At 42.7% G+C, this 26,771-nt stretch overlaps 2 protein-coding genes across 4 annotated transcripts; both read right to left on the reverse strand.

Moving 5' to 3' along the window:
- Window positions 1-342: 342 nt before the first annotated feature.
- On the reverse strand, window positions 343-18,431 carry hivep2b (HIVEP zinc finger 2b). 3 transcript variants are annotated; one of them, XM_030044298.1, is made up of 7 exons: window positions 18,337-18,431; window positions 7,304-11,307; window positions 6,392-6,549; window positions 6,035-6,210; window positions 5,417-5,515; window positions 4,404-5,188; window positions 343-3,110 (listed from the first exon to the last, which is right to left on the reverse strand). In XM_030044298.1, the coding sequence occupies exons 2-7, from the start codon at window positions 11,201-11,203 to the stop codon at window positions 2,676-2,678; spliced, it is 5,553 nt and encodes a 1,850-aa protein (XP_029900158.1). In that variant the 5' UTR covers window positions 11,204-11,307; window positions 18,337-18,431; the 3' UTR covers window positions 343-2,675. The 3 variants fall into 3 exon arrangements, with proteins under 3 accessions (XP_029900158.1, XP_029900156.1, XP_029900155.1); XM_030044295.1 differs by having other exon boundaries at window positions 2,676-3,110; window positions 4,404-5,191; XM_030044296.1 differs by lacking the exon at window positions 18,337-18,431 and having other exon boundaries at window positions 4,404-5,191; window positions 7,304-11,203.
- Window positions 18,432-18,678: 247 nt separating this feature from the next.
- Window positions 18,679-26,159, reverse strand: fuca2 (alpha-L-fucosidase 2). The gene is made up of 7 exons (XM_030044299.1): window positions 25,823-26,159; window positions 24,709-24,896; window positions 23,062-23,401; window positions 22,674-22,884; window positions 20,867-21,057; window positions 20,278-20,386; window positions 18,679-19,544 (listed from the first exon to the last, which is right to left on the reverse strand). Exons 1-7 carry the CDS (start codon window positions 26,020-26,022, stop codon window positions 19,407-19,409), a joined length of 1,377 nt encoding a protein of 458 aa, XP_029900159.1. The 5' UTR covers window positions 26,023-26,159; the 3' UTR covers window positions 18,679-19,406.
- Window positions 26,160-26,771: the final 612 nt, after the last annotated feature.

The following is a 26,771-nucleotide window of genomic DNA, read 5'->3' on the forward strand; positions in this document are numbered from 1 at the left end:
GCAGACAAAGAGGACCTGAAATGGTTGAATAGTATCCACAAGGTGATGACTATTTTTGGAAGCATTCATTTATTTTCTTGTTCCATGTTATGACTGCAGTAATAATTTTTCACCAGAGGATGTCACTGCTATGAGTCTCTTGAATTTTTCACTCTGGAGACTTTCCAAGATAAAATGTGAATGATCTCATCTGAAAACCCTTCCTTGTGTGCTCTAATTGCAACAATTGTGAATTATGGAAGGAGGGGAAAGGTATGTAAGCCGTTTTTGAGTAGCTGCAAGAGTGGAGTTGAAAGGCATGGGAAGAGGGATAAAGCATGAAATAAGCTGCAACACACATCCTTGGGTTAGAAGTATATTCTTTTAAAACAATTTTGAATTTAATCTTAAAAAGTAGAGCACCAAACAATAAATTCCCCATAGCATAAAAGAGGCACTCCATCCTGACTATCCAGTTTTGATGCAAATAGCTAAACAAGGGATTGGCTACTGAGGTTTTTTTTTTTTTTTTTTTTTCTTTCTTTTCCTCAAAATCTTAGCTGAGAGGTAAATGATTTGTCCTCTGTGTGTTTACAGGGAATTTCATAGACATGAGAGGCACAATGCAGTTCAGTAAATATGGATACACAATAAAAACAAAACACAAACACAATCTGGATACATATGCAAAAGCAAATAAAAGGCTTCACTTTCCCTTCACATTTTATGAGCATTCTGCACCATTATCACAACAAATAAAATTACATAACCATGAAATCATAGCTACATACATCCTTAGTAAAGGAAACACAAAATTAAAGCAGTGCACCTGTAAATTTCTTTTATATATATATATATGTAAACATGAGTGAACAAAGTGTTTTCTGATTTTGAAATCCATTCTCAAACTGGTAACATAACCACTTGAAGATGTGAATACACGTTTTGTTTTTTTTTTGTTTTTTTCTTTCTTTTTTTTTGTCGTTGTAGTTGTTTTGTTTTTGTTTTTTTTTTTCTTAAAGATGAGAAACACGGTGTTAGCGATCAACACTGTGCCATTTTCTCCTTCATAAAACCTCCATTACTCCATTATGTCAATTGCAGACATTTTACCTCTTACAGAGATATAAACAATCCACATAAAAAGTTTTCAGAATTCAACACTGCAAAAATAGTTTAAATCATAAAAATACACGTATATATACAGAGAAGAAGAAATAATGCAATTGGTGAATAATTAATTACATTTTGAGCTGAAGCACAGTTAATAGTCGACCAACTCACTCTTGTTAACATCAATACTCTAGTATTACTTACAGTAAAGTGATAACGATTTATCCAGTTACACTTGAAATGCAGGAAAACGTACTATTGACTGATCATCATAGCCCCTTGAATTTGTGTGCAACATGTTTCACACCATGAGAAACTCGAAACTTGAAAACAACTGGAATGTTTCAACTCACAATAGAACATAATATGTTTTACTCCTCCGCGACTGACCTAGTCAGCTTGTTATCAAAGATGAAAGGATGAAAGTGCATCGTCAAAACTCATAAAATGCTTATGGTCGTCTGTATAAGAGAAAAAAGCTGTCTGTTTAATAAAGCAAAGACATGAGATCAAAAGCAATGCCGGCGTGGCTCACTGCATAACTGCATCACTGCTGCATAAGTACAGATATACCATATAAATAGTAGTCAAATATTTACCAGTATCAATAAGTGCTTACGTTCTAATATATAAATACATCTTACAGTATACATAATTACATATTAACTTCCTCTATTTTTGTGCAATAGCAAATCCCATGCATTTTTATCAAGATAAAAACCACAACATTAAGAAAAATGCAACATAAGAAATATTTTAAGATTGTTTTACATAAATAAAGCTGCGTCTACCAGCAAAAACCGAATGAACAAATCAAAAGCTATTCTCCGAGCAAACTCCCCGCCGACGTCACTCCGCGCCTGAAGAAAAAGTACCTCGACATTTCGCCTTGTTCAACGAGCTTTTGAGAAACACAACGATAAAAAGCAAAATAAAGGCACAGACCCTTGCCGCTTGATCAGAAGCACCAAACTGCACAAGAAGCGTCTACTTAAAATTTGGTCAGACTGTTTTTACACATACTTTTCCCCTTATAAATAGTCTTCATTTACTGCACTACTGCATCACACCTCGATATGATTACATTAAACAACAGTCTATTTTCAAAGTACACGTAAAATACACTGTTTGTATGCATCTAAGAAGGAGTATATGTTAGGGACATTTGTACAGAATTCATAAATATAATTTATGTGCAATTGTACGCAAACTACTATCTCAAACAAAGGCATATTAGCATAATATCTTTCCATATTGCACCTGCACCCAATAATGATTCATTGCTCTGCACCCTGCAGTCATCCTGCTGCTCATCCAATCATTTCAAAAAGTCTCTGAATTAGAAGAGCACATCGGACAGGGCGAGTTTTGCCTCTTCACCGTGAAGGTTTGAGCTCCACTCGGATTTAAAATGAGCTGTCCGGGTTACGTGCGAGATCAGAGGGAGTGTTATTAGAGTGCCTTTAATGGGATATGGATGAGGTTATGTGCCTGAAGGGCTGAGGATGACAAGGTTGCAGGTGAAGGCTGCACTCTGGGAGACGTCCGTCCCTGGATCTCTTCAGAGAAAGACAGGGAGGGGTCTAATGAGGGTCCTCTGTGGTAATCTTCAGCGAGGCGATGGCTTTCATGCAGGTCTGGACATTCTCCTCCTGTCTGCTGTCCCTAACGCCGGGGTCGAGACTTTTCTCCTGAGAGCCCTGAGCCGCCTGATGGGAGGACAGCTGGTCCTGCGTTTGGCCTCTGAAGTCCTCTCCTCCCGTCTCAGATCCGTGGACAGATCCCTCCCTGCTGCTGCACCGCTGGCTCTCGCTGCTTTGGGGGCTCAGCGCCGAGGAGGGGGTGACATCAGTGCTGGAGGAGGGCAGGGAGCGTAACATCTGGATGCCTCCGATAGGAACCATGGGGAGCAGACTCTGGGCCTGCTGCTGGGAGTGAAGTGGGAGGTGGCTGAGGATGTTCTGGTGATGAGAACTGGCAGCACTAGGCAGACTGGAAGCCAAGCTGCTCCTTTGATCCTGGAACAACATATTGGCAGGACTCAGGACAGTTTCAGCATTGCCAAACTAATTCCTCAAATGAAAATATATTACAGTTAGGAAAAAAATGCAATGTAAGGAGGCCTCCCCAGTGTTTTTTAGGAAGATTTGGGGGGTAACATTACCGTTACTTGGGCGCATTGTACGGTCAAACATAACATGAAAGGAATGTAAAGCACAAATGTAAACAACCTAGCGGCTCTTACTTTGAAGGTTTTATACCTCGGTGTTGATGTGCATGTTGAGTGATATCCCGCTATTATAATCCAATCAGAGTGCACGACCGTGTGTAGACTTGACGCCAAGTTGAGATTCTTGGACACAACCCCAAATATATGTCAAATATTGTCAGTTTACACAGAGAAATGCTGTTTTCACTGCAGTATAAAATGACTTTTAAACCCAGTGACTGAAATGTATTATGTTGCAATCGCTGGACCTGTTTCAGTACTTTATTTTGTAGGACTGGATAATTAAAGTGTTAATGAAATGTAAAGGATGTAAAGGATAAAAAACTTACAGAGAGTAAGTACCAAATTTGATGGTTCAGTCTACAGGGCTCGCGTCATCTGCCTGAAATACCTGCCTAGCCTGACTGTCCTTGCCTTAATCAACCCTCATTTGTGTGTAGTGCACCTTTAATATCTCCTTTAATGTCTCTCATGTGTGTGTTGAATGTAAAAAACTGACAATATCCTGCATCCTATTCACTGGATTTGCATTTTCCTTTGAAACCTGAGCACATCCATTTCATTTCTTTCAAAAACATGGAAAAAAAGCAATGACCAATTTAACAATAAATGGCCCCAGAATTAGCAAGTCATTCATAAAATGTAACAAGAAAATTATATATAATGGAATAATTTGTAGACATTTTCGCCTACTGATAATTTTCTTATAATTTTCTCTCTATCTGTTTTCTTTCATCCTTTTTAGTTTTTTTTAAGGTAATTTCCAGGTCATTTTCATATAACCTTTGATTAACTTTATCTGTAACCTTTTATAAATTTTTATTAATATTTTTGCAGGTTTTGGGGCCATTTCTTGCTAAGTTCCTCATTGCCTTTTTCCCATGTTTTGGGAAAAAGATATCAGACCAATTGGCTCAGGTTTCAAAGGGCTAAATACTTATGAAAGGCAGCTGGACACACAAGAAATCTGACAGTGTTGCGGGTTTCAAGGGGTTAAATAAGGAAATCATTTGGGAAAAAAAGAGTAAAGAAAAAAGGTAGACAGACAAGAAATGAAATGAAAGAGGGAGAAGTTACATACCAGTTCCATTTCGAAGGCTCCTTGTTGTTGAGCCAGCTCGACCTTCGCCTGGTGTCTGGTTTTATCGCCGGTGCCTCTGTGCTGGTGTGAGCCCCTGCGTGGAGAGACGGCCCTCAGCACAACCCGCTGCCTGCCTCTGACCGACGACTCTCGCTTTCCAACCAGCTCTGTCCCAGGAGACAGGGGTCTTTCGATGGAGATGGGTGAGAGGTGCTGAATGGGTGTGAAGTTGGGGGAGCTGGGCCTCAGCGGCGAGGTATCCCATCTCGGAGAGGAGCGACCTCGCGGGGAGAGTTCTCTCCTCGGGGAGGGGTAACGCAGCCGTGAAGGAGAGGGCTCCCTGATCGGAGACTCCCACCCAGGAGAGAGCAGACAGGAAGAGTACGGGTCAAACAGGAAGCAGCCCTGGTCTGGAGACAGCATCGTCAGGGAGTCTTCGTCCACCGATTTCTCTCTCTGCTCCGTGGAGAGGGCGGCTCTGTTGTCCGAGCCCGTCCGCCTGCCGGAGGCCTGGTGGCGGCCTTCGACGCCGGGCAGAGAGGTGAGGGAGCAGCCGTGGATGGCAGCCGTGGCCGTCACCGACAGAGAAGTAACTCCGCACGGCTGAGGACTCGTGCTCCTCGAACGCAGCTTCGGAGTCGAGTCGCCCTCGTACTCCTCGTCGTCGTCGTCCTCTTCATCGATTTCGTCAACATCTTCGTCCATGCCATCAGAGTCCTCAGCGTCAGAGAACTGGTGTTTGGTTGTGCCTGCCACCCCGGTCTTGGACTCTTGCTGGATGTCATCTACTTTATTGATGAGAATAACAAAGAGCAGAATTTACCTTCTATTCTTATTATTAGAAAAAGACCTTCTAGGGTCAGGTATTACATACAAGTATCTGCAACAAACATGATGATACTTACACTGGATGGCTGTTTTCTGTTTGTCTATATGCACTTTATCAGTCCCTATCAAATAAACTATAAACAAATATTAATGAATCTCACTCTGAATGTAGGTCAGTATCTTACCATGTTCCTGTATCTCTGTGTCATCCATTGTGACTGACACACCCAGTTCAAGACATTTCTTCATATGAGCCTTTGACTTCATATGCTTAGTCAGATTTCCTGTTGATAGATAAAGAAAGTCATTACTAAATAATCACTCACGGAATCATCATTATAACCAAAAATCTGCACAAAAAAGACAGTGGAAAATAATATGGGTTCCCACTGGGTTAGAGTTCGTGGAATAGAACAGGTGGGAAACATAAACAAAATGTTATTTGCTATCACCAGTGCTGGAAGTAATAAGCACTTTAAAGCAAGAAACGGACACGAAAATAGTCTTGCTGTAGTAGCTACTGAGTTGCAACACGTTTCGAGCTTGGCGCTCTTTCTTGGCGCCGTCTTCGCTGCCTGAGGAAGAGCGCCAAACTTAAAACGACTTGCAACTTAGTAGCTGCCTTACTGAGCCTATTTTTGTGTCTGCTTCTTGCTTTGAAGAGCCTGGTACTTACACTGAGGCACTGGTGACAGCAAACATTTTTTTTTTTTTGTTGGTGTGCATTATACAGTTTCCCACCTGTTCTATTCCACAGAATCAGCATTGGTCATTTTCGTTTATTAGGACTGGGAAGTGCCCACCTTTAGTTTTAAATGCAAAGTTGCAGACCCTGCAGATGTACGGTCTCACATCTGTATGGGTCCGAATGTGTTTTTTCAGCATGCTCGGCTTCTTGCAGCGGATGCCACACTCCTCACAGATGTATTTCCCCCGGCCTCGGCCTCTTACATACACATAGTCTTCGTTGGACTTGTACCTGAGAGATGGACACAATCTTTTAGCTCTAATAAAAAATAAAAAAAATACACTAACATAACCCTGAAAGTATATACAGGGAAAAATAGCATTGCCCTGCACATAAATCATTTGCTAATATCATGTTGCACTTGCAGACAGGGCAAATGACAAGCATTATGATAACTAATAACTTGACTGACCCTCCCTCAAAGATCTTAATGCGTGTTGGCACTGTCTGGGTTGTGGAGGCCTCCCTCTCTTTCCACTCCTCCTTGGCGGTTTTCACTCTGCAGCTGATGTCTTTCACCTTCTTTCCATAGGTGATGTCCACCTCTTTGAGCTCCGGTTTCCTCTGCAGCTGAATCAGATGAACAAACATTTTGTTAACATCCAGTTTAAGCACACACACACACACACACAGTATCGACAATGTAACACGATGCCTCCCAACGACTGTATGTTATACATAGCATTATGCAGCGAGCCCTGCAAACATGCAAAACGCTGCTGTTATGGAAACACCTTTTGTCTCCAGGCTTGTTGATTTCCATGTTTTCACTTTGAAGCTGCACCAGGCGACATTTTCACGCTTTTATCATCCTCTAAAATAAATTCGGGCCGCAACAGAGGAGAATGACCTATCCTCCCACAAATTCACCCTATTTATCCAACAAAATTGTGGTGTCATGTATTTTTACTTTGCACATGATGTGATGAATCGAAATTTAAAAGCAAAATAGCAAGCTTTCACATAGACAGCAATGAGCGAGGGCTCTGTCCAAAGAAAGCTGACCCTGCTGCCAAAATATTTTATGCACAGTTTTCTGCTGTCACGCTACATAATTTCTGGGTAATGCAGTCATTCAAACTTTTAAATTCAAAGTTATCTCATGCTGTCACCTAGTGCCGCCTGAACTAAAGGTTAGCATGTTTCTTTATGAGCAGAGCGAGTTTCATGATGCTGAGGCTCATGGTAACCACTGTAAAGCAATTTAAAAAATGCCATCAGCGCATGCCCATTAATCACAGAATAAGGCTGTAGCTCCAAAGTCTATAACTACTAGTGACATTTTTAAAATGTGAGGCAGCAAACTGAGGATTCATTCTCTCACCTGCTCCATTGTCTGCCGCCACAAGATTAGGGAGGAAACCAGTTTCCCCGTGCCAGGCTGACACATGGCAGCCACAGTGTATATAACCTTGTCTCCCCTCTGTTTGGACCGCAGGAGAGCCAGGGAGGCACTGGTGCTCAGATCAGGGGGGTTTGGGTTGTGGGGACTCACACACCAGGTGGCGTACACGGAGGTGAAAGGCGTGTTGCTGTGAGCGCTGCTTGGCTTGGTGTAGTTGAGGTAACACCAGCTCACACCTGTCGTCGTGCGAAGACTTGGAAACTGAGATAACAGTCTTGAATGCTCGGTGTCTGAGATCAGGATGTCTTGACCGGTAACCAGCTGTGCCACCATATCCGTCTGCGCCCTTTTCTCCATGCCAACTTCTTTCACCTCGCTGACTGATATCATGGGGTACGGCGGGGAGCTGGTTTCCAGAGAGCTGCTTTCCATGGCTGATTCCACACCGTGGTCGCCGGTCTCTGCCGCTTTTTGCTGAAGTGTGATAAATTTGCCTCTGTGTGAGTCATCCTGAGCATGAGGTGCGGATGTACCCTGCATCTCTGACCTGTGACCTTTCTCTTCGGCCAAATTACATTTCCCCAACTCCACGGCGCTCAACTCCTCCACAATCTGGCCAAACATTTTTTCCTCTTTCACACGTTTCTGCTGTTTGACCTCCATGAACAGGTCGAGGCTGCTGGCCGGGGACAGCATCCGTTTGTTCGCGCCGCCGCTCGACGCGTTCGTGGTTGAGATAGTCCTGGAGGTCAGAGACAGAGGGATGCCTGTCTTGAGTTTAGCTGACGACAAATCGAGGGCTTCAACACTGAGGGTGTGAGTCGAAGGTGTTCTCGTGTAACCTAATATGTTAGGAGAATCGAGATTTCCGGACAAAAAGGACGTCTGGTTCTGACAGGTGGCCGTAGTGGAGCTAACGCCATCATACTGATTGTCAAAAATCTGTGATACTGTAGTGTATGTAATGCTACCATAGGATGGCACATGAGTCTGGATCCTAACAGGAACTAACAAGCTGGGATGTGACTGAGGACTTGTGTTTCCTGTGGCAAATATTGGCAAAGTATGTGGCAGCACCATACTTGCTGTGAATGGAAGGGTGTTGCTGAGGTACTGCGGAAACATATGGGATGTAACTTGTGTTAATTCAGTGTCCATATTCAATGACTCCTGCCGCACCAAGTTGCCCCTCCTTCTCTCCTTCACAGCGGAGTGGCCAGTGCTGATGTCCGCGTGTCTAACTTTGGATGTTGGAGAAAGACTGCCATAGTCAAATGATATGCTGCGTACCTCTGGGAACTCCTTGCGCAAGTTGCAAGGCGCCTGCTCCGAGGAGGAGCGTCTCATTTCATGTTGTTGACGTTGGTTGAGCACAGAGAGGGAGTGCCCGCTTCCCGGCACAGCTAAGAGCTCTAGTGGTTTGCCAAATTCATCCTGCCTGGCTGGGGAGACTGACTTAAAGCTCTCCTCCCTGTCAAAGGAGAAGGTGGAGCTATAAGATAAGTTGCTGTCTTGGCTCGGACTGCGGGAGAGACTGGTGCAGGCAGACTCAAAACTGGATTCGCCAGAGGAGTGCTCAATGTCAGCTAAACGTAGCCTTTTCTTCTTTGGAGGCAGCTTTTCCGGGGGGAACTGTGCTAAGGTTTCGCTCCGTTGCGGCCACTGAAATTCCTCCACGTGCTTCTCGGGCTCCTTCACCTGCACCTCCGGAGCTTTTTCTGGACTGTCAGGCTCGACTGTGACTCTAATTTCTGGGACTTGTATGTTGGGCTGCCGCACTAGTTTGGGGCCCATTTGAAACGACTGGCCTAGCCTGCTATCACTTCTCTCCATCTCATATGATTCTGTTGACTCCATAGACTGAAATGAAGAAATATTTTCCTGTCTCTGCCCGTGATACTTGTACGACTCTGACTGCTCGGAGTGAGGCCTGTTTATTGAGTTTGTGTGTTGGATGACAGAAATTACATTCCCTAAAGTTTTCCTACCACAAATTTCAGGGCTCACTGATATCTCCATCTCACACCTGTCCATCTGTGTTTGCATACTCGGAGAATGCCCCTTCCCTAACGCTATAATGCCCAGGGCACCTTGGCTAACTTGTTTTGAATCATAGTCCTTGGCTGAGTCAAACATTTCATCGCACTGTTCATGATGAGCCTCATATTGGCCTTGTAAATCCTCCTCTTCCCTCTTTTCTTTCCGGCGCTTCCGCGTTGCCAGTTCAATAGCGTGTCTCTGATGGCTCATATTAGACGCCACAGAGGGGTAATTTTCCATTTCCAGACCTGAGGGTGAAATGCCACTCTCAGTCATCTTTCCGTGGCTGTCGGTATCTGTGTGGCCGTCGTGCGCAGAGAGTTCGAAAGCAGCCTGCCTCCTGAGTCTCCTCATGCCCCCAGTGCTTGTCCTCTCATCAAAAGAGTGGCTGCCTCTGAGGGATTGAGGCATGGTGAGACAGACTGCCGAGGATGTTGGCATCGAGTTGCTCCTGATCAAGGGCCCCACATCAGAGCCGCTGTCTAACTGCGGCTCTTTCACCTCCTCCCTCGTGAATGACTTTGTGTTTATTTTAATCGATTCAACAATGTCTTTTTCCTGCGTGAACACGCGGGAAACGCCTTTCTCCGAGCGCTTCCCGGTGTAATCGCTCGAGTCTGTGCTGCCGGTCGCAAAAGCCGTCGATTGCTTAGGGCTTGGCCTGTAGCACTTCCCGAACATAATTTCTTGATAGGACTTTGCGTTTGTGTTGGGGGGACCGGTCTGGTGCTCGGTGCTCTCGGAGCGCGAGAAGTACCCGGAGTCAGTGCTGCCCTTGCTGGACTGACTGGGGAGGGACAGATTTTGGTCAGAGTCGCTGCTCCTTTTTTCGGAGAGCCGGAGTGCAAGCCTCTGTTTGATGGTGCAAGATTGGATTGCACGGCTAGCCTGAGCAATGGCAGGAGGTGCATTGATTTCTTGGAGCTGGGGTGAACCATCCTGAGCTGACATCGATGTGACTCCCTTTTTCTGAGCAATGAGATTTAGTACTTTTACAGCAGTGTTATCTGATCCCTCAACTGGAGAGTCCAACAGCAGCAGCGGGTCATTGAGAGTGTCCTCGTCTGTGTCTGTGCTTTGCTCAGCATCAGAGTATAGCTCTCCTTCCCCTTCAAAAGACCCCTGGTCTGTATTGGCATTGTAAGAACCAAGTTCTGAGAATGGCACTGTTCCAGCTTTGACCGAGTGAGCATGGGATTTTCTGTGTTTGTATAAATTACTCTTGGTTTTGAAGGAGAATCCGCAGGGGACGCAGGGATAGGGCCGTTCCCCAGTGTGGGAGCGAATATGTTTCTTAAGCACACTGGGTTTGGCACATGCCCTTCCACAATAATCACAAACATACTTCCCAGGCTTTTGCGGTTTCTGTTCCATCTTACACACAGTCTCTGATAGCTGATCCATCCCTGAATGGGAACACTGTTGGAGGACCTCGGGTAAACTGGGGGACTTCCTGTGAGATGTGGGTCCACAGCTGCCTGGGGACTGTGCACAAACCAAGTGACCTACAGCTTTCCGTCTGCCAATGGGAAACGGCTTCCCCCCCTGTAGTGGATATGAAGACAACTCATAGTCTTGATGGCTTGTGGCGTGGGCTTGGGAGTGCTGATCTTCTAATTGCTGTGATTTCCCTGAGTCAGACATTTCTTTGAAACCACATGTGTTTCTGCTCTGACCTTCTTGCAGTTGCCGGTGCCACCCCTTGCCCTCCAGTTCGACTGACGGACTTCTCTTAGTCTGCACAGCCGTCGGCTCTGATGTGGATTTTTTCTGTGCAACATTTCTGTCCTGACCCTCTGTGGAGCTTTTCACCCCTGCAGTAGTTTCAAGTGACTCCATGAATCCAATGTCACCTTCTTTGGGATTGATTTTCAAGGACAATATCTGTTATGTAACTGTAGTAATATTATCATTCATGTGAATTGATTGCAGGGAAGGGTCATCTGGAAGAAATCACAGACAGAACTGAGAATTAGTCGACTCAAAATATCTAATCCTCACATGATATCTGTGTAATAATCATGAGCTTAGGCAGTCCATGAAATAAACCAATAGTCACTAAGTATCAACAAAAGAAAAAAATAACAATAATTATGGATACTTTGATGAACAACAGTGACCAAAACTGGGAGTGCTGAAACACATAAGAAGGCCATAAAGAAGAAAAATGAGGAAAAAAAGTCAGCCATTAACAATTTCACAGTTAAATATGAGTGTAAATCTGCTCCTTGAGAATGAGGGCTATTCAAGGCTATTCAAGGCTGTTTCCCAAAAGTCCTCCTAATAAAATTGGAGTATAAAATTCATAATGAGCTCCATTCACAGCAGGAATGGAAAAATCAGTCTCTTTACCAGCCTCTAAAATACCTACAGTACCTCATCTTACCCCTGGCAGATGCCCTACATTTACTTGAGCCTTGTGAGCGTGTACGCGTGTCTTTAAGCGCATGCACATGTGTATGTCTGTGCATGTGAACATGTTTGTTTTGTGTGTGTGTGTGTGTGTGTGTGTGTCTGTGTGTCTGTGTGTGTGCATGGGGCAAACACTCTAGAGCTGACATGAATTTGATAGGAATCTAATCCATCTCCACTGCATCATCCTCTTTCAACGAGCTTTGGAGAGACTCAAAATGAACTCCTTTTCCTTAAAGCGATATTTCACTTTTATTAGAACATTTGCATTTTTAAGCGCAAATATCTCTCTTGGCAGTCCAAATTCCTTTCTCCGGGATCCTGGACTCAGCGCCACTACCGAAGGTTCATTCTGAAAAGCGAGGCCAAAAATAAAACTTCTAACGCGTCTACGAATAAGTAAAGTCACATTTTCCGTTTCATTTCATTTGGATCCTCGATTTCACTTTCATCTTTTTGCATCTGACAATACTGAGAGCTAGGGAGAGAAAAAAATCCTCTGAACATCAATGGAGATTTGTATACTGAAAACAGAAAATGGACTACCAAAGAAAAATACTTTGCATTTTTTAAACACTGCAGAAGATTAATTGTGTAATACCAGTGCGATAAAAAACCCAGCTGTGTTAAAAACTAGAAGCAGCAGCCGCAGCACAATTTCAAAACATCCTACTCACCCAATGACCCTTTAAAATGTCTGAGTGCCAACTGAGCTAGAGTATGTGTGTCTATGCATGCCAGAACACATTGGCGTCATTGTTTACAGACTAGACAAGACACAGCCGTATTAATGAAATATCAAATCATGGGCCTGTCACTATCAATAAAACTGTACTACCTGCACTCCAGCATTCCCAGCAGTCCATTTTGATGGCATACCTACATAAAATGCACCAAATATTCCTCTATCAACACATAGTCCGTCATTTGGCTCACACTTTTAGCCAGAAAATATTAATACTGTGAGTCCAGTGGGAATCAAAACCTCTTAACCTGTCTGTGTTACAGTGAGCCACACAGGGCCGCATACTGTACATACCCATGCAGGACTCATAAAAGAAACAATATACTCATCACTCCCCGGTTAAAGTGAACTGGTGTGTGCCACTACACTTTAGTTGCATACCATGGGGATGGGTCTCTGAGGGCATGTCATTTCCATCTTCTCAGTATCAAAGGCTGCGTCCTCCCTAACGAGGTTATGTAAGATTATCTGGTTCAAACCCTCTGAGTTCCCCTTAATTAGGACATCCTCTGACTCTCGCTCCCTCTCCCTCTCTTTCTTTGTTAGAGCACCACACACTCCTCAGGCATAAACCAGAGGATATGAATCCAAGGTGACTCTCAAGATGCCGAGAGATGCATAAAAGCAGCTGTAAGCACGATAATCCCCTATTCGCATCTTGCGAATGGCAAACGCCTCCTTGGCTCTTTACGTGCGGCTCAATAGCTACGCAGTCAGACGGATTTGAGGGCTTCTTCCTGAGGGGGATACAGAGAAAGGCACATTGAAGGATGGGGATGGGGAAGGGGAGGAGGAGGGGGGGCTACCTCAGATCGGAGCGGTCCATGTTCAAATGGGAGGTTTACGGAGGTAAACTAAGTGGGGTGCCTGGGGGTAACAAAATTCGGAGGCCTGGTAGGGAGCTCCCTTTCAAGGTCGGTCTGACCTCATTGCTTAGTTTCCATCCTCTCCGAGCCACGAGAGGAGAGAAGGGTAATATGGGTGCAGAGTGACAGAGAGATAAGACCCTCAGAAACAATGCATACCTTTGAACTAAGCAAGACAGAGAGGGAACAGAGCCGACACATTCAGCCTCTCCTGAGTCACACTGACAAGTCCACTCAACAGATTGGACTTGTTCTATAGAAACTGTAACTGCACACCCTATATGGCAATTTTCTTTTGCTACAGGTAAAGAAAAAAAAAAAAAAAAAAGCACTGACCTGCACAAAATATATGACACAGCAGCAATGACGTGCCACAACAGGAGGCAGGTGGGTGGCTGTAGGTGTGTTTCTGGATGACTGTGGGCAGACGGTGGGTGATTATATGATACTGTATGTTCGCATGGATGGACAAATGACTTTACAGCTAGATTCATTTGGACAGCAGACATTCATGAAGTAGACCCTTTACTGCTTTCCACATGAAAGAGGACAATGAGCAAACAAATGAGGGCTATGGAGAGCATCGTTATGCCACTGCATTACATCATTAGAAGCTAAGATGGCCATTAAAGGGAATCGGCATGAAGCCTTACACTGACAACAAATCCATAAATATCATGAGTAAATGACCGGCAACAGAGAACCTGGATGGTCTAAGCCTCTGTGGTACAGTAACAGCACATAGCACATAGCATGCAGAATGAATCAACAGTGTGCATTGTGCCCAGAATGACATAAAGCACACAATCTGATGGGAAAACGGCTCCGCTCACAGAGCAGCTGACATTCAGATATCAAATATAATCCACATACAAACCTGACATTTGAATAGTCCCCTGTCCCATATCGACAGTCACACGTGACATTCCTCATATTGCATAGTCCGTTTTTCCATTCTCCTCATGTCTGGGTAACAATAATGAAATAAATTAGCAAGGTAAAGTCCCATCAGTCATGAAGCTGCTGGCTGACTGGGTGTACATTAGAAGATCTATTGATGCGAGCTAGTCACCAGAGAAAATACCCAACCGTGACGTGCGGACCCAGGCACAAAAATAGCAAAGGGGCCCTGGGAGGGATTACACAACAGCCCACGTTTAAGGACGCTTTTCCTCTCTCTGTGTTTCAAAGCACAGCAGCAGCTGCCTCACACTCCACACACACACACACACACGCACGCACACACAGACACGCACACACACTGAAGCGTTGTGTCGGATATCACGAAGCAAAGAGCTAAACATCACTGTTCTACACACCCACAATTCATTTATAGATTTGTTTTTTTTTTTTTTTCTATGTCCGCCAAATTCACCAGTGTGGCCTGGGTCAAATCAGGACAAGAGACAAAGTCCTTTAGGTACACATTTCCATACATTTTCAAATACCCACTATAACACACTGTGAAAAATACTATATGCAGGGCAGGGGAGAAATGCTGAAAGTGACAAGGGTTTTGAAAGACACTAATGACATGGCACAACTCTGAATATACATTTAGTGCGGAGTGAATATATTCAATGTGTATGCTGACAGAATTAAAAGAAAAGACAGCATGGGGTCCCGAGGATGCTGAAAAACTAGACATGTTCTCTGTGAATTATGAGACACCCACATGCTGTTCAGAGCCAGTTCTTCCCGTCACGACAGGATTTGCTTTGTGAATGGAGAGTGTCGAGATGAGGGTGTCATTAACATGGCAAAATTAGGACAATACTGCAGATTATGTGCAGCTGCAAAACCTCGTCCTGTGAATGAGATGTATGAGTTCAGCATGAGATGGATTTATTACAGCCTCTGCATTAATGTAACAACTTTGCAGCATCTTCAGTAAATACTTCCTGATTGCATGAATTTACAGAAAAAAAGGAAATATTATGCTATTTTAAGCACCGAGCCACTGACTGTATTAATATTGTTTTACTCTGTAGTCAAAAGTAAGTTATTTATTCACAAAATTTTAATTCTTCTCTTGCAAATGCAAATGTATTATGCTTAGGGTTGAGATTAATTACTTATTAAGTCATGAAGACTTGTTTTTTTTTAAACAATGAGCAAAATTGTTGCATGTTTTTATGGAGTTTTCTATAATGAAAATACCTCCTGATCAACAGGCTGTTTAATCAGTTTCTATGGATAATATCTGGAGGAAACATGGTCAGAACATGCAACTAGCTCGTCAGTGTGATTCTAAAATTCACTGATTGTTTATGTGTCAATGTCTGGTAAAATACAAGATAAACCAGCAACTTGTTGATTGTGAACAGAAATGATGGCTATGTAAATTATGTTTCCAAAAGCCAGTGGAAAAAAAATAGATGGGATAGAATACATGAAATGGCACAGCTGGGAAAACAAAAACAAAAAGTTTATTTGCTAAGACCCGTGCTATAAGTAACAAGCACTTCAAAGCAAGAAATGGACACAAAAATAGTCCCGCTAAGGCAGCCACTAAGCTGCAACGAGTTTCAAACTTGGCGCTCGTTTCTTGCTTTGAAGTGCTTATTACTTATAGCACCAGTGAGAGATTTTTTTTTTATGTGTGTGTGTGTGTTTGCTTGTTTGTTTGTTTTTGTGCATTATAGTTTTCCACTTGCTCTATATCTTTTAAATGAAGGATGATACCCACCACGGTTAAAATTCACCAGCCTTTTACCCAGACGTTGGTGTTAATTTTTCTCTATCTCCCTGCCGTGACACGGGGTCACTCGGTGTCCACCTCTGTCATTTGTGTGAAACTTTGGCCTTTCAACACAATACAATTTACACAACTATAAATACCTGACCCGCTTTGACCATCCTCTTCAGTTTCACTATGTGCCATTGGGTGAGAACAACTGGGTGCTTCTATGAATAGGAGTCCTTGGATATGGGTTTGCACCAGCTGTGCGCACTATGGTTAACGAGAGGCTTATTTGTAATGTAAAGCCTCCACAGCATAACAAAGGTCTGGTTGCAACACTTATGTAACGGCTAATAGTCCACCCTAACCAAGTTCAAAATCCGCTTCAAATGGAGAGCCTTTACCTCCTGTGCAGCAAAACTATAATTTCACAGTACATTTCCTTTAGGAAATTGCAACACAAACTGAGCCAGAAAGCTGTGAATGCAGAGACTGTGTATCAGCGCAGCCCTTCCACAGTATGGAATTGCAGAGAGCTATTATTAGATATAGCCTATAACAAGCCAAAGATGAAGTTGAAGCTAACTGCACTGCAGCTGAGATCCATTATGCTGTATTCAGTATCTAGAGGAGCAGCGCTAAAATGGCTGATACTCAATGTGCAGTGAAGGTCAAGTCGCCCGTCTCTATAAATATAATGGTCTGTCCCCCAGGATGTTCCACACTGCTTGGCATTTCCACTATCTAACGCACACAGCTCTGCTGACCGGTTCAAATCTGCCACAAATTTGCATGTGATTGAATGCCACACATGCACCCTACTACTAGCAAGCCTCTAATGATATTAGTGCTAAAACAGATGGGAGGGGAGTGAGAGGGGACAGGGGAGACAGGGCAAGAGAGAGAGAGAGAGAGAGAGAGAGAGAGAGACAGAGAGACAGAGAGAGAGAGAGAGAGAGAGAGAGAGAGAGAGAGAGAGAGAGAATGTTTATGAATGGAAGGAATGAGGTTTTCCTCCCTGCTGGCTGTAGTGGCTGTCATATGGCTGACTGAGATATCAATCACAAGGGATACCGAGCACTGCGGATTGAATAAACAGGTTATTCACATGCCAGTAAATACTGTAGCAACCCCTAAAACCCCAACCAGCCTTCCCTTCCCTCTCGTCATGTCGTTAATTCATTCACTTTCTAATTAATTCAGCCACGCATTCATTTTCTTCTCCGTTCCCCTCCTGAACTTCGCCTCCCCAAAAAGGCACACTTATGCTATTATCACAGCAATACCTGAAAGTAATCTCACATAATTGTGTGTCTCCATAGCAACAATGCCAATGTCTGTAATGGCTTCCTAGTTCCTGACTACATAATTACTTACATAGATTATGGAGGGCTGCACAAAAAAAAAAAAAAAAAAAAAAAAAAAAAAAAAAAAAAAAATGACTGGAGGAGTTGGGCTTCAGTGATGTCAGCGGCTCGGTGAGATCAATATGTGATCACACAGATGATCAATGCTTTTAACATGAGAGCAAAACACAACAACAGGCCTGGCCTTTACGTGACCTGCTGTGACACTGACATCAACACATGCTTGTGGTGCAAATCAGAGGAACAATTATATAGGCATTAAAAAAACAAAACAGAAACCTAACATCATGTGGGTCTCTCACATTAATAGAGCCTTTACTGTTGTCTGTCTATGAGGCGGCTTCAGATTTTGATTTTGCACCATGCAGGTTTAAGTCATAATTTGCATATCCTTCCTTCTCTTTTTCACAAGAATAACATGCATTCTCACACTTTAGTGATTCCCACTTTGGGTTCCTTATTTATGTAAAAATGTGGAAGCTCTACTGCACCCACAGTCCTTTGTGTGCCTGGTTGCTTTACATTAATAGCATCATTACTTTATTACTTTTATTTATGTATTTATTTATTTATTTATTGAGGGGATCGGTTTTCATATGCAGGTCCCAGACTGGGGATAGCCTGCTGATGGGAAATGCATGGACTTGAGAACCCCTTGCAAGCCCCCCACCTTCACGTCATGGAACATTTGCAGAACAAGGACCTCCCACCTTTAAGGCGTGCAACAGAGAGCAGACACAACAGTGCGATGCGCCCTGCGCTGGACTCACCATCTCAGGTGACAAATAGACGCACAACTACAGCGACGCAGGAAAGGAGCGGTTACCTGCTCAGAAACAAACACAAAACAGAAGCTGTCTCTTCCGTAGCGTCATCCGAGCCGTGAAAACGACGCTTACCGGCAGGTTGGCGACACGCAGATGCCTTCATGTGACCTAAATTTTCCCGATGCATTGTCAGTTCAAAGTGGGGACGCTCTCTTCCTGGGTCTGTCATCTGGGCAGCCAGTGCGTCGTGGGCGTGCTTTTAAAATGGCCCGCACGTCTCAGGCCATTACCCGCATCGGACACCAGGGGGCGAAGTAAGGACACGCAGATGTGATAGAGATGACCATGCTGGAGTCCAAAAATTGAAGCTGACAGAATCTAAATGTGATGAAATGTGATGCGTGCTTCCTTTTAGGATAAATGAGCTATCAGCCAAACAGGAACTCTCTGGATACATTCACACTTAACAGATTATTTAAAAAGACAGCGCTTCAAGTGTTTTTATTCAAATGTTCCATCACATATAAAACAATCTCCGCATTACACAGAGCTTCAGAACATATAAAATAATGAATAAAATCCAGGTTTTAAAATCAAGTATGCCATTGTTTGAAAAAAAAAAAAGAGAGAGAGAGAGAGAAACAGCACACTTATAAGGCGTGAGAAATAATATGAAGTGGAGAAAAAAATGTTTTAGTGCTTCATTATCTTTCTGAATGTTGTTTTTACATCCCAGGTCCCATTACAGTAGGCTACAGCACAAAACTCTATGATCATAATGCTTGCCCAAGGCAAAACATTCATCATGTATTTTAATATTCAAAATATATTCCTAAATGTAAGTCAAAGACAAATTTCTCCCTTTTCCACACAAAAAAAGTTGACATTACATGACATGAATAGATTGATATGTCTTCATCATTCCCTGAATGCTATTTAAAAACAAAAAAACAAACAAACAAACAAACAAAAAAAAGACTTCTTGAACAAATGAGACACACTGGAGTTACACAGCACATGAACATTCATTTGGGTTTTGAAATTGCAACCATATCCTCTGATTTTCAGTGTGGCTGCAAACTATTTCTAGTGCATTCGATTTATTTGGTGGTTTATGCTCAGTGATTAAAACGTGTAACCTCCGGGGTCATCCACACTGCCTGCCGCGTCATGGACTCCTCCACAAGTGATCTGGTTTCCCTTTAAGTGGCACCTGTCAGCTTCAGCGTCCAGGCCCACTGGCACGGCATCTGACTGAAGGACAGCTGAGGCAGGAGAACCTGCAGTCCGCTGGGCTTTACAGGCGCCCACTTCACGGACCCGTGACCGAGAAGCACCACCTTTTTTTTAGAACGACAAAAGCAGCACACAAGCAGAGACAAGTTTAAATTCTGCGTGAACCTGACAGTCACAAAACCGGCCGGCTAAAACGGCTTCAGACTGGAGATACACTGGGAATGATATTTCATACGCTGCCAATCTGATGGGAGCTTTTTTTGCTGGCCATAAATACAAAAAAAAAAAACTGTCTGCAAAACCTGCCATGTCTTTGCACAATTTTCCAAGTGTTTTGTGTAAATCAATTCTTATTTTGAATATCTAGTGTATCCCAGAGTTGCCATTACCAATAAACAGCCTTGAAGCCAGGAAAAGCAATTCCATTATGGTGATAGTTTTAGTGTCCCATAGTGTAAAGGCTGTTTTAAATGGGTGGATACATTCGATTTATTTGTTGGTTTGTGTTCAGTGATTAAAACGTGTGTCCTCTGGGGTCATCCACAGTGCCTGCCGCTTCATGAACTCCACCCCACCATGAAACAGTTGTCTTTTTTTGGCATGAAAATTCAAATTTTAGCACAAAATACCAGCCATCACCAACTATAGCCAACAAAAAGAGGCAGAATTGGTTTTCATTAGTTACTCTCAAACACCTGTTTATTTAAATGGGCAAATGCTGCTAAGGATGGAGGTATGACTCACTCTGGGGCAGCCCATTATGATAATATATGCATGTATGATACTGTAAGGTGTTTTAAAGCATCTACTAAAAGTTATATAAGTGATGTATCGTACCTCGGTCTTCCCCACAGTGACAACAGGATGATGCAGAATCACAGAGCCGTTATTTGGCCACTGAAGCAAAATGGCATAGATAGTATTTTTCTGTGGTCCGTAAGTGTACCTGTAGGAAATAAATCCAGGTTGGTGAACTTATTTCTCTGCTCATTGTTGTGTGATATTTAGGCTGCTGCACGAGCATGCAAAAAAACAAGTGATCCTCTTGTGATACAACCTGTTATAAAAGGCATATTGACAGGATTTGTAGAATGAAACAAGTCTTGTTAAATGTAAGCGTGCACACTTAGCAATATGGAGTCAAAATATGAAATAAACAGTTGCTGGAAACCCTTTGAGTCGTTTTTACAGTACATGAGAGTGACATAAATTCATATTTTCAAAACAGTACATTTGGAATAAAGAGAAAATATGTTTTGAATGCCTTAAATTTCCTTTAACAAACACCAATCTAGAGGTTGGTGTTGGAAATAAGTGTATGCTGCATTCATTATGATCCTATTCATTCAATGTGTTTGCATTTGTCTTCCTGTCCAACTTAAATGAACATGACAAAATGCCAGTGCAAATAGAAATGAGAGCCCACCAGATGTCGGAGGTGGCAGAGTCGTTCTGCACCTTCCACGCCGTGGTGTTGTAGATGGCCTCTCCGTTCACCTTCAGCCACTGGCCCATCTGCCTCAGACGCTCCTCGAAGATCGGAGCGATCCTCCCGTCATGTGTGGGGCCGATGTTCATCAGCAGATTTCCCCCGCAGGAGACGGTCTCCACCAAGCTCTGAGGTAGAGTTAAAGGTGGACGTGGATTTTGAAACACTGATGTAATCAATGAGAGGACAGACAGGGCTGGCTGCATCTATCAGCTTCTGTCTCACATCTTACACTGCGTTTAGTTTCATAGCAAATCTGCTGGACCTCCAAATTGCAGCACAAAGCTACGTCGCTTTATGGCGCAAAGCAGCACGAGGCCTCTGTTCTTCATGTGTAAACAGAGCTAAGGCTTTCAGAGTTTCTTGTAATAGTAGATGGTGATCTAATATGTTTTTGCTCTTCAGTAAAGTGAAAAGGAAACCAAGGAAGCAAGAGGGTTTATGGGAAATGCAGGCTTAAAATATAATTAGGATTATTTTCAACGTGGGCCTTATTTCACAGAAGAGGTTTCATACCAGCAGGTTGCCGGAAAGACTGCTGTGCAACACACACACACACACACACACACACACAGCAGCCTCATCTCTATCTCTACAGTAAAATCCACACTGTAATGCAACCTTCCATTCAAACTTACCATTATCTATCACCTAAAATTTGTATATATTGAAATATTAGATATATTATGTAAACTAGCATAAGACTAAAGATTATTGATGCTGTGTTCATTGAATGTACAAACTGACGACAGTGAGAAACCAGCAAGTCAAAGTCAGGTTTTTTGGAAGAACGCACCGCAACATTTAAGTAACACTTAAATGACACAAACATATAAGAACGAAAGGCTGTCCTTCCAGTTCTTCCAGCATTACTCGAATGTGTCAGATGATCAAAACCACACAAGGAAATACGACACTAAAAAAAATATTAAATGGACTTTAAAAACTGAAATGTTGCGACAAGTGTTCAATCGTGCTTATTGGTAGTAGCAACATTATCACTGTAAAGATATTAATAACTGCAATGTGAGTATTATTATGCTGAAAAGACTGTAATCCTGTCTGTAATCGTGTTGGGTGTGAGAAAAGCTTTACCACAATCAATCGTCACAATGGAAAACATTAGGAAAACTGAAAACAGGTGCAATAATTCTTTCATTCCCAGAAACACTAGTCGTAATAATACCACTAGCATCAGTCATCATGATCAAGGTTTCAATTGTTTGGGATAATTATGTTTATGAGGTTTAAAAATGATGCATGTTTCAACTTTAATATGTGGGAAAGATTTCATAGATCTGGTCTGTCTAAGGTTTGCATTATGAACATGACAGAAACCGCTCATGCACTTGTAACTTAAGACAACGTGCAGCTTAAATGTTATGCATGGGTGCCAGATCCTCATAAACAGTGTAATAACAAAATTGTTGACCTCATAGGGAGCTCTTGCTGCTCATCTGCCCATTAAACATTTCAGTAATGAGATCACGGTGAGAAAAAACATTCCTCTCTGCTATTAAGACGGTTTGGCTCCCATTTCACACTGAGAGGTAATAAAATACACCGAGAGCCACCGTGTGAATAATTATCAAATTCTTCGGTTACGTTTCCCATTTATCTCAGTCAGTTAATCATGTTTACTATGATTTCGGCTCAGATGGATCAGTGTGACAGGTTGGTTAATTTATTAAAAAAAAAAAAAAAAAAAAACAATATGCAGGTTAATCAAATTTCCAGCTCTCACCGCCACAAGCTGCTCGATGGTGAGGTAATCCTTCAGAGGGGCATTGCGCCTGTAACCCCAGGACTTGGTATCGATGGTCATGCAGTTTTCCCATTTGTGTTTGAGCAGATGTCCGGGCTGGTAACGATCAGCACAGGTGTAATATCCGCCGTGGGTGCAGATGCAGCCGTAACCCCATCGGTCATTTGTCACCACCGTCTCTCTTACTGGGCTGCAGGAGAACAAACACTTTTCACTCACAGTTCATGATGAAACACAGGTAAATATCCAACTTTCCACTGTACTCATTATAAATGATGAATCTAATCTCTATAGGTAAAATAAATCAAAAGAAAACAGTAGAAAGAACACATTTATCAGTGCATTTGTTAGATTTTTTTTCCATTACCTGTCATTATAGAGCCAGGCGAGGAACCCAGTGCTGTTCCAGTACTTGTCAGGTGCGTCTCCATCCCCGTCAGACCACAGCACCTCTGGTTTGTACTTCATGACGATATCATAAAGCTCAGGCAGAGTTTTACTGGTAGGAAAGTAGTTGGTAGTGAAGAGATTGGCAGCATCCTGCTCAAAGAGCGGGTTAAACCACTCAAAGAGCGAGTGGTACAGGCCTAAACGCAGGTCACTGTGAGCTCGGAGCGCGCTTGCTATTTCACCCACCAGGTCTCTCTTGGGTCCAACATCGACTGCGTTCCAGTTCCAGGAGTTTTTAGAGCCCCACAGTGTGAAACCTGAGAAACACATGCACAATAAGATAAGATCATCTTTGTTGTCCACAAATTTTGCCTTCAGCTTCACAAACATCTTGCAAAATCACACAGTCCTTACAATAATAAAAGCACAACACACAGAATACATGGTTCCAATGTGAGTGGTGTTTACGAGTTCAGCAGTTATTGCATTGCAGCAACCAAACCCTCCAAGTTTCCCCATCATTGCCCACATGAGTGTTGAAGTGCCAAATACAACAACAGAGTCCCCACACGGTGCCTTCACTAGGACACTTCCCAGTGCCCCTAGGAAGGCTAGGTACTCCGTACTGCCATTTGGCGCATACACCATTACAACAGTCAAAGATTTTGTGTGCTACCTGAAGACACAGGGAGGCGGCCCTTTCGTCCACCGGGACAGTCTCTAACACAGTGGCGCTGAAGTAATTCCACACCTGCCTGCCACCTCTCAGCCCGGGCAACTCCGGAGAAGGAGCGAGTCCAGCCCCCATCCAGGAGTTTAGTTCCAGAGCCAAAGCTGTGCGTAGAAGTGAGCCCGACTATTTCTAGTTGGTATTGCTCCACCTCCCACACAAGCTCCAACTCCATCCCTCCCAGAGAGGTGGCATTCCATGTAGCAAAATCCAGTTTCCGTGATGCCCCAACCCAACATCTATGTGGCATCACACGCAGCCCCTACGACTCCTCTTGCAGGTGGTAAGCCCACAGAAGGGCGGCCCCACATGATTTCTATGGGCTGAGTCTAACCAGACCCCATGACTGGTCCAGCCACCAGGCACTAACCTGTAAATAAGCTACCTGTACTAACCTGCAAGTCCTTGTAAGCAGTCCCAGCAGTGGTGCCCATACCATGTACACATATTAAAAGTTAAAACACTTTCAACAAGACTTCTGTAAACTTTTGTATATTGTATGAATCCAATTTCCTAATTAGATACAAGTCATACATTGCTTTTTTAAATGTATTCTGTGTTGGCTGTAAAATTTAGAGTGCTATCAAAAAAAGCACAACATTTAAACATGTGAGTTCCTCTCTACTGCTTCAACAGGCGGATGCAGCATGCACAGTACACATCCTGTGTGCTTCACTGGACAGAAGTTTGCACTAACACTGCAACAGTGAGGGACTGTAATCCTAGAAGATAGAGCACTATCAAATGAAAAGTGAATGTACATACTGTTGAGTAATTTGAACAGTATGTGCTTTTCATCTGATAAAGCTACAAACCAACCCTGAGTTTCACTGCTGAGGCTGAGGCAGGATGTTGGCCGACATGCACTAAAATGGAATCTGGTTGTACTGGTACCTTCATGGTGTTTTGTAGTTAAGACGATATATTTTGCTCCCGATGCGGCAAAGATGTCGGTCCACTCCTTGGCGTCAAAGAACTCGGCTGTGAGCTGTGAAGCAAAGTCTTGATACTTGAAGTCCGGAGGATAATTCCTCTGCATGAAGTCCACATACGGCTGCCGTTTCTGCTTCTGCCAGTACCACCTGCATGATATAATAATAAAAAAAAAAAAAAATCAACACAGGCTAGGGGAGAATGGACTGAGACACAACATGTTAAGTTTGCAGCCTTTTATTGTATCTTATGATAGAGATGCACCAGTAAAAGTTTTTCAATCCCAGTAGCAAGTACAAAACTTTAGCTATCCACCACTAAAGAGCATCAACCACCAACATCATCTGAGAAATACAGGAATAAATACAGTTTGCTTTTATGTCTGACATGTTATCAGGACTGTTGATATCAGATATTAGTCTTGGGTAAAATCTCCAATCTTATTTCCTAAAGCCTTAAACTAGTAGGCTATACAACAAATCCTGATGTGAAACACTGACTTCTGCAAATTCACAACCACAAGAGGCTGCAATAGCTTACCAGAGGAGATGTTTTCGTTTTCTTTCTTTTTTCTTCAGCTTCATAAACAATTTATTCTGACATATTCTGACATCATGCAGCATCTCTGTCTAACAAAACAAGTTGAATAATGGGGGAAAAAACTCCTAATTTTATTCAGAATTCATAAGTCTTACAGTTAATGTGTATTTCTTCTCATTATTTTACAATTTGTTTGCATGCTTTTGTGTCTGACATGTCATCAGGGCTTTGATATCAGATAGTAGACTTGGGTAAAATCTAAATTTTCTCTCCTACAGCCTTAAACTAACAGACTACACAACAAATCCTAAAGTGTATAGTATCCTTAAATGTCAAATAATAGCAAACAATACAAATAGTACAATAAAAACATTATAATAACACCTTTACCACCTGTGATCACATGATAAACTGGGTTGCCTTGTTACAATGTGGCTAAACTTCCCTGTTCTCTCCAGTTCTCTAAAGTTTAATTCATCTCATGAAAAATAATAATGACAATGTTGTTATGAATTTGCCAGAAATGGGACTTTACCAAAACCACTCGCTGCCAAAGCTCGGGACGGAGAAGACGCCCCAGTGGATGAAGATGCCGAACTTAGCCTGGTCGAACCAGTCCGGCAGCGGCCGGGAGTCGATCGACTCCCAGGTGGGCTGATACTGACTCGAACAATTATCGATCATCAGCGTCGATACAAGAAGAAGCGACCCAACGATTAACCCTCGCGCTGCCATTTCTCCCTGAAATCGATCAACAATTGCAAACAAACTACTGCAGGGCACGAGCCGCACATCACATGATAAATCGATACTGCAGCAAAAAAAGAAGTTATTTCGCCGCGTGACACAGGTGACCGGGAGGGGAGTGGCTTCGGATCACAAACACGGAAGTCCACGCCGTCTGGAGCGTCACTGCGGGGATGTTTGATTTTAGTGCTTTATTGGGCGGCACAACATTTTTTTTTTTTTTTACACAGAAATCTATATTTCTCCAAATGTTCTGATATTGAAAACAAGTGTAATTTTGTAAAGCATCCATATTACCACTGAAGATATCCGGTTACTTTTTAGACTCGAATAAAAAAAGAATACATATGTAATATATTTGTGTAAAACAAGTCATAATGTTAAAACTGAGTGTAAAACTGTTATTTATTATAGACATGATAAATCTAAAATTGACTTCATTGTAAGTATATTGATTCTATATGGTACATTTCGTATACATAAATGCAGAATTTCAAAGGTTACTCACATTTTTTTCTTTTTTCTTTTTTTATGTGAATTTAAAGAATATCTAATATTTGAAAAAGTAAAAACTGCCGTGATGTGTTTTTCTTTTACCAATTTTATTTCAATATTTTTTATTAGATTCTTATTTTATTTTATTTTATTTTGTTTCTTTGTACAACATAATGCTGAGCACATGTCTGAAATATCTGAATATTTGAATGTGTTTTCAATAGCGATAAAAAAAAAACCAA

This window comes from Myripristis murdjan, chromosome 22 (assembly GCF_902150065.1).
Source record: "Myripristis murdjan chromosome 22, fMyrMur1.1, whole genome shotgun sequence".
Lineage (NCBI taxonomy): Eukaryota > Metazoa > Chordata > Actinopteri > Holocentriformes > Holocentridae > Myripristis > Myripristis murdjan.